Source organism: Scaptodrosophila lebanonensis, unplaced genomic scaffold, assembly GCF_003285725.1.
Source record: "Scaptodrosophila lebanonensis strain 11010-0011.00,11010-0021.00 unplaced genomic scaffold, SlebRS2 tig00000080-arrow-pilon, whole genome shotgun sequence".
NCBI lineage: Eukaryota > Metazoa > Arthropoda > Insecta > Diptera > Drosophilidae > Scaptodrosophila > Scaptodrosophila lebanonensis.
Window position 1 is genome coordinate 1608709 of NW_022060561.1, and position 9092 is coordinate 1617800.

At 33.6% G+C, this 9092-nt stretch overlaps 1 protein-coding gene across 1 annotated transcript; it reads left to right on the forward strand.

Moving 5' to 3' along the window:
• The first annotated feature begins 11 nt into the window (after positions 1-11).
• On the forward strand, positions 12-7653 carry LOC115625993 (heterogeneous nuclear ribonucleoprotein 27C). The gene is made up of 3 exons (XM_030521237.1): positions 12-162; positions 2241-3041; positions 3394-7653. The coding sequence occupies exons 2-3, from the start codon at positions 2547-2549 to the stop codon at positions 4162-4164; spliced, it is 1266 nt and encodes a 421-aa protein (XP_030377097.1). The 5' UTR covers positions 12-162; positions 2241-2546; the 3' UTR covers positions 4165-7653.
• Positions 7654-9092: the final 1439 nt, after the last annotated feature.

The following is a 9092-nucleotide window of genomic DNA, read 5'->3' on the forward strand; positions in this document are numbered from 1 at the left end:
TGGCGAGTTTTTCGGTACACATTTATCATAAGTTAGGTTATATCGTATGCATCAAATCATACAATTATTTATAAGCTAGTTTTTTAAGGAAAAAACACTTATATTTAGTGAATTTGCAGTGCGAAATCTTTAATAACCACAGACGAACACTTGGCGCAAACGGTAAGAATGAAAAACAAATTAAATTTTCATTTTACATAACAATTACGGTGCTTTTAAAAATGCTTGCCTTTCGAAAAATGCTCGATAGCAGCAGCAGCAGCTTGGTGTAATTTTTTATTTGCTTTGTGAAATTGCGGCGGTCGAGGACAACACAAACATATAAACGATCGTGTTTGTTTCACTTTTAATTTGTGCGCCAAAAATGTAATTTTACAGTTTGTGATAGTTAAAAATTGCTTTTCTCCTATTAAAGTGGAAAATTTCATATTTTATACATACAAAAAAAGCTATGTATAACACTACACCAACACATGCATAACCACAGATACATACATATGTGTGCACATCCATACGGTCGGTCGGCCATTCGCACGCATACAATCACATGTGCGTTTGTGAATGTGACTGCGTGTATATACTTGAGATTGCGGTGCAAAATACAAAAAGAAGGAAACGTGCGAAATTTAAAAATTGCGTAGTTAGAAATTATAGCAATTGTTGCTTATTCAGTGAAACAAATAGGCGTAGCATTGAATTTGGCTGCGTGTCGCTTTTTTGCCGGCTTACATGGGGTTGTTAATAACTACAACGTTCATATGTGTGCATGCTTGTTCATACAATATGTAATAAAAGTATATCTGTGCACTACAGAATTTAAAATATGTAATTGTGTAACAAATCAGTCGTCCGCATAAAAAGAAATGAATGGGGTTTCTTGAACGCATTTTGGCCATCGTCGTCGGCACGTCTTCCATTTTGTTTTTCATTTGTAGCTGCCATTGACGTCGGCACGTCTGCTGTGGTGAATTTTCTACAATAAGTGCATTTTATTGTTAATTTCTATTTATGTTGATTGTGCATATTTTATTCTTTATTAAATTACAAAAGTGTCCAACAATTATAAATCTGTTGGAAAATTAAGGAATTTGCGTTCTATATTGCGCTATTTTTGCATACGTTTTGGGGGCATTGCTTTTTTCATCTTCTCTTTACTCTTACATTCGCTTTCACATATCACAAGCGTTGCCATATGTATATAAAACGCGCCTTTTGCCTAATTATTGCTTGTGTGCCGCCTGCTGTCTGACTCACGTAAGCAGTTTTTAGTAGGTAGTAATACCGGAATGGAAATCAATTAAAAACTAGTGATTGAGATTAGCTTATCACAGTAGTTACTATATATTTTATCTAAGATAAAATGATGAAAATGTTTATTGAAAAATATTTTAAAAACTCAATTATCATAGGTTAGGACAATAATTATGTAGACCACGTTTCCTCTTGCAAATGTTATTTAGAAAAATTTGCTTATATTTTATTAGCTTAACTGTCTGGCAATGTTGGCAAATGGCGCGAAAATGTGGTGAACCGGCACTTTGTTTTATGCTGTGATTCTCCTCGCCATAGTATTTGTGTTTTCACCATTTCCAACCAAAGAAATTGCCTTGGGAAAAGTTCGTTGTTCTCAACATTTATAGATATACATACATATATACATACGTGCCTATATTATGTTTGTAGTCGTGCATGAACTGAATGGCTGGCAGTGGACAGCTATACGCCAACGCTGTAAACGTAGCTCCCATGTTATGACGCTGCAAAAAGAAAACAATTTGTATGTATGTACATACGTGCTTACTTTCTCGTAGCAAAGTGTAGAAAAGACAAATACATACATATGTGTGTATGTATAAACGAGCGCTAACAGAGCGTTGCAAACGCCACCTAAACTTGTGAATGTATAAAAAAGAAGTTAGACAACATACACATGCATACATACACCACAAATACACATAAAAAAGGTTCACATATGGTATATGTATACATATGTATGTATACCGGCCGGTTGGTGTCTTCATACCTGTCTTTCATAATTACATGTGTACCACAGCCATACATACATACGTTTTAGCTTAAGTTCTTGACGATATTTTATTCACATTGTATATTTCTAACTTCTTTTTCATAAACATTCCGATGATGCCACCAACTCAATGCAAATCCTGTCGTGTTAATGGCCGCGTTCACCCTGGTTTTAATTAACCAATTAAACTCAACTAATATTCAAAAATATTTAGAAAGTTACGTGTTAACGTCGTGGCTTTTGTTTAATTTTGTTCAAGCAAAAAATAAAATACAATACAATTAAACAAAAAACTTTGGCAACTTAAATCAACAACATAAACAAAATACAATAATTTTGATCAGCCAACAGTTAATCTGAAAGTGTAAAACAAAAGTGTAAACAATCCCCCTCCCAAACAAACACACAAAAACAAGCAAACATTTAAACTTACAAAAGTGAAACCAACAACAGCAGCAAAATTACGTCAATTATTGATAACCTGTCCGGCGCAATAGCTCATAATCACCAAAACAACATTATGGAGGAAGATGAGAGGGGCAAACTCTTCGTCGGCGGCCTGTCGTGGGAGACCACGCAGGAGAATCTGTCGCGTTATTTCTGCCGTTTCGGCGATATCATCGATTGTGTGGTAATGAAGAATAACGAGAGCGGCAGATCGCGCGGTTTCGGCTTTGTCACCTTTGCCGATCCCACGAACGTCAATCATGTGCTGCAAAACGGGCCGCACACCTTGGATGGTCGAACCATCGATCCCAAGCCGTGCAATCCGCGCACGCTTCAGAAACCTAAAAAGGGTGGTGGCTATAAGGTATTCCTTGGTGGTTTGCCCTCGAATGTCACTGAAACGGATTTGCGCACGTTCTTTGGTCGTTATGGCAAGGTCACCGAAGTAGTAATCATGTACGATCAGGAAAAAAAGAAATCACGTGGATTCGGTTTCTTATCGTTCGAGGAAGAATCGTCCGTGGAGCATGTCACCAATGAGCGCTACATAAATCTGAATGGCAAGCAGGTGAGTACGGACACTGAAATTGGGCTTAGAACCGTTTATAAAAGTGCCGTGAAACAAAGAAGTCAACATTAATATGACAAAAAATGTCTAAGAATTACTAAAGACTTCTTTGTTTTTCCTCTTTTTATCCATATTGGATTGTCGTTTAAATATTTAATTGATTGTTTCAAAGATAGATTTGTGTAAAGCCTTACTAAAATAATTGGTTTGTTAATCTTTACTATTTTGTTATGAATACTTTCTCATAGATGATTGTTTACAAAATTGTCTATAACAAGGCCGTATCCTGTTAAAATAAAGACATAATAAGACGGAATTGTCATTAATCATAGTGATTATTGATCATTTTCAGGTGGAAATCAAGAAGGCCGAACCACGCGATGGCTCTGGTGGACAGAACTCTAACAACAGCGCAGTGGGTGGTGCCTACGGCAAATTGGGCAACGAGTGCAGCCATTGGGGACCACATCATGCTCCCATTAACATGATGCAGGGCCAGAATGGTCAAATGGGTGGACCGCCATTGAACATGCCTATAGGTGCGCCCAACATGATGCCGGGTTACCAAGGCTGGGGCACTTCACCGCAGCAGCAGGGTTATGGCTATGGCAACAGTGGACCCGGTTCATATCAAGGATGGGGTGCACCACCAGGCCCCCAGGGTCCACCACCGCAATGGTCCAACTATGCGGGACCCCAACAAACTCAAGGTTATGGCGGTTATGATATGTACAATTCTACATCGACGGGTGCACCATCTGGTCCATCGGGTGGTGGTAGCTGGAACTCATGGAACATGCCGCCCAATTCTGCTGGGCCTACGGGCGCACCAGGCGCTGGTGCAGGTACAGCAACGGATATGTACTCACGAGCTCAGACCTGGGCTGCGGGTGGTCCCTCGACAACAGGCCCCGTCGGTGGTATGCCCCGAACCGGTCCCGGCAATTCGGCATCGAAATCGGGTTCCGAATACGATTATGGCGGTTATGGCTCTGGCTATGACTATGACTATAGCAACTATGTAAAGCAGGAGGGCACATCGAATTATGGTGCCGGGCCCAGATCGGCATATGGAAATGACAGCTCCACACAGCCGCCATATGCTGCCTCGCAGGCAGTTTAAAAATGAAGCGTTGTCCAGCGGCCAAGTGGTGAATGATGAAGAAGACAAAAGATGGTGGTAATTGTAAGCTAAAGCGTCGTCTGTTCGTAATTTTTTTCTCACTGATCTGTTGTTGAAATTAATATATAAACAAATGTTTGTGTACTACTATAATTAAAAAAAAAAACCGCCCCAAAAAAATTGTTCACAAAAAAAACAGCAACAAAATCCCTAGCGGCAAGGCAGTTACATAGATGTATACATATAAATACTATAGCAATGAGTATGTAATTTATAGGCAACATCGACACTAACACACAGCAACAACAAGAACATTTTCATGAGCCTCAGACATTGTACTGTATGCTAGCCCCCTATTCAACTAAAAAGTAGTTAAACACAAACCCACACACACACACGCATTAACAAAATAGTTTTGTGAAGATTAAACGTAAAGTTTTACAAGTATAATGTTTAGCTAATTAGAGACAAGAAAAAGAGTGCGAAAACATAAAAAAAAAAAAAAACAAATCAAACAAGCAAGAACATAAGAAATTATACTTTATTTAAAACGTAAAAGATGCAAATCCCTTAATTACTAAAATTAGTAAATACAAATTCGAAATTGTACATTTAAAGTAAAAAAGATAAGTTGTTACAGCGCATGCCGCATTGCCAGAAACAAAGCAAGCAAGAAAGCACTGGCGACAAGACACAGCAGCCGAAGGCCAGACCTCTGGATCCCAAAATATCTGGGACTGCTTGCCTTAGTCAGAAAGCCGGCAGCGTGCGAGCGCTGAGCAGTTGCAACAAATGCGAAAAAGCGTTACAAAATTAAAAATTTACCATTTAAAGTAAACAACTAGCTAAAAGTTAAACTACATATATAAAGAAACCTAAATAATAAGCGTATGTCGTCGTTTGCCTGTAAGCGAAAGTTGAACTTGAAACTAGAATTATATAGTGCGTTGGATTTATTATTTAGTTAAAGCAAGAAATGATTATGTGAAAAACAAAAAAACGATAAAACCACAAAAAATACGAAACACTCTTAACAAATATAAATAAAGCTATATACATACTTATTTATACATATATATAAATTTACACATACATATACATATATGCGAGAAACAACAAAACGTAAATTTAACTACTGTCTAATGTAAAGGAAAGGAAAAAAAAACGATGCTTAGAATTGCGTTGCACATTTTTTTTCAAATTTTCATCGTTTGCCAAGCAGACAACCAATCATACCAACAATGCCAACAACAACATCTACAATTGATCAGCATGCGTGTAAACACCATAAACCACAACACGCACATCGACAAGCAAAGCGGGAGAAGCAGCAACAATTTAAAACGATTTATATACATACATTATACATATATATATATATATATATATATACTCTATATATATCTCTTTAATTACTTTTACATTATATTACTCCTTCACATGGCTCGCAAGAATCATATGTAAAGTTAAAGCAAAAACTAAAAAGAAACCCCACAAAAAACTATTTTAAATGATGATGATGATTAGATTGCGATTTTACCATTTATTTTTACACTAATACATTTACCATACATAAACATAAATAAATATAAATATGAAGTAATTTTTTCTATTAAATACACTAATTTTTAATTTGTTTATTAAAGAATTTTACAATACATTTAATTACAATATACTTTATTTTTCGGTGATTTATTACATAGTGCTCTTCGTATAATTTTTATTAATACTTACAATACAAAAACAATGATCCTAAAAAATAAATGCCTAATTTAATTTTGTTTAAAATTACAAATATGCTTAAAATTTATATACTTATTTAAAAACTAAAAAGAAACAACAAACCATACAAAATACACATAGAGAACAAGTAAAAAGTAAAGCGTGAACGTATCAAAAGCGTTTCAAATTTGAAAAAAAAACTGCGAATTTATTTATTATTGTTTTTTATTTGTGTCAAGAACTATCTGTTTCTGCCTTAAATTTCATTCAGTTTTTCTTTGCGTGCGTGTTGTGGTTTATTTTTTGCAGCACTTGTGCATATTTTTGTCGATCCGAACATCGAAAATTTGTTGGTGGGGGGCATCAAAACTGATCCATAGCCCGTTGTCCATGGCCGCTTGTAATTCAGCGTTATTTTGTGCGAGAATGTATTAAACATTTTCAACAATAACAAAAAACGTAACAATAGCAACAACTACAAGAACCAACTGTGCGCTGCTTTGATAATTCAGTTTCCAGGCACTGTAAAATGTTAGCTTATAATTAAATCAAACTATATATATATATAGTATATATGCTAAAAAAATGAAAAAACAACTACAATGGTTATATTTGTATAACTTATATGTTTAACAGCAACAACAGGAACAACATTAAACAATAAACAATTAATGTCAGACAGCAGTGAAAAATGAAAAGAACATGTAAGGTCGGTCTATAAATATATATTAAATATGCATTAAAAGTAAATGTTGGTTAAACAAAACACCTGATGTAATTTTATAAGCTGAAATTATGAAAATATGACAAACGTAAATACTTTTGGTTATAACACTACATTTTTGCATAAAACAGAAACAAAATTATAACAAGAAACTTAAACGAAAAATCAAAAATTAAAAAATCCATAACAAATTCGTTTAATCATAAACACAAATTGAAATAAGTAAACGTAATTACTAATTCAAGCGAAGTCTAATAGTTAAAACAAGGTTTAAAGTAATGGCAAGTAAACGTAAACAAAAAATTATTTAAAACAAACACACTGACTGTTAATTGTAAAACAATTTCTTTTTAATGCCGTACGAATTATTATTTAAAGTTAAATTTCTGAACTGGAACCTATTAAATGAATTACATAAATGTATCTAAACGTAATATATGAATACTATACTATATACAATTATATATACACTATATATATATATACATACATATATCAATTTAACAGTAAAGAATAAATCTTAATATTGTACTAAAAACAAAAAATAAAAACAAACAAATGAAGTGTTGCACTTTGAACAAGAAACAAAACAAGACGATGCAAATGCACATAATAAACAATATTTAAAAATGAGGTAAATTGGAGAAAGTCCACATGCAACATTGTACCGAATATTGTCCAGACACACTCACATACATACATACAAACATATATGTATGTACGGAGCGGAAGAGCAGCAACACAGTTTTTATTTGGTTTGATGTCATTTCGGGTGTTTTATGGCTTCTTTTTATATGTTTTTATCCATTTTTCAGTTACAGGTAATATGTTTAGTTATTAACTTTTCCGCATTGAGATGCTTTAACAATAATTCAATGATTACAGTTAATTGTCAACTGATTGCACGACAACAAAAAATGTTCTTTTATTACTAAATATTTGCAAAAATTGTGGATTTAATGTAGCTATTTGTAGTCATAAGTTTCCATGTATAACTTTGTCTTTTTTATTTGGTTTCAAAAATATACTTTCTATTTTCTTAAGTTGTTTTTGTTTTTCATTTTTTATTTGATTACAATTTAGAAACAGTAAACTACCTTTTCAAATGTGTTTTCGGCTAATATCTGGAAACATTTTCATTTTTTACACTTTACAAAACATGATCACAGAAATGTAGCATAACTTATTCACATTTCAGTTAGCCTACAATGAAATTTCTCTACTTTGAATTTTATTTTGTATTAATTAGGATTTGTTTCGCTGATTATCTTTATGGGGTTTCTTAATAACAATTAATAAATATACATTTATATATACACTTAGGCAAAAGCATAAACACTAAGCTATGAGACGAATAAAATGAAAATTGTTAAAAAGAAAAAAACGAAAGAAGAAAAATAGCTGAAACCAATGAGAATTCAATAGCGTTTTAAATACTTATAAGCTGTGTACACTGAATAACTAAATGTAGACAGAGAACAAGTAAACCGAATTTTGATTTGCATTAACATTCATTTATGATGATTTGTTTCAAATGACTGGTACCATAGTTAAGCTATAAGACATTACACGACACACGATACACTCACACCACATAGACTTTCTAAAAGGTTAAAACTTAAGACATTGAATTTTGTTTGCTTGTTGGATAATGAAACCAGCAGTTTCCCCAAAAATTTTAGGTAACGTAGTGCATTAGCCTCTAAAGACTAGAATGATTTGAAATAAGAAATAAAAATTAACAGATAACTAAGCTAAATTCCTAAGACAAAACGATTCCACCTAAGACACCTTTTGTAATGAATACGAATAATCGTAAAAAATTTATAGGCAAGGCATACAAACCAAACCAAAGTAAACACAATAAGGGCAAATGACCGAGAGAGGGGTAAGAGTTAGGACATATGTATGGTGACATGGCGTGTGCGCATGTTTTTTACTTGTTTTTTATGTAACTAATGATGATATACAATTTTTAAGCCGTACAACATACATACATACAATTACAATTAGAGACGTTTCGTTGGGGAGTAATCTAAAGTAAAATACTTAAAATAGCATTGATTAAGGAAGACAAAAAACATCTACATGCATAAGTCAAGTCGTTTAATGGATTGTTACGCCTGCAAATTGTTTTTGTACTTTCCACCTTTACTTCGGTTTTTAAGCATACATATAAATTCTAAAACACAAGGTATGTATGTATATGGTAATTTTAAAATGTATGTAACGCGTAAATAAACCAGAGATAGTAAACAAAAGTAATAATTTGTACGTATGTAGTTTAATAATAGACAAAAATGGGAAAAACAATGAAAAAAAAGAGAAAAACACACAAAATAACCAAAATAACAAAACCCAAAATTGAGACTGTAAAATGCAACAATGAAGTTATATACTCTTAAAAGATGTAAAGCTTAAACCCTTAACTCGTATAAATCTCAAGAATCTGAATAGGCTACCTACATAAGTTCGTATAAGC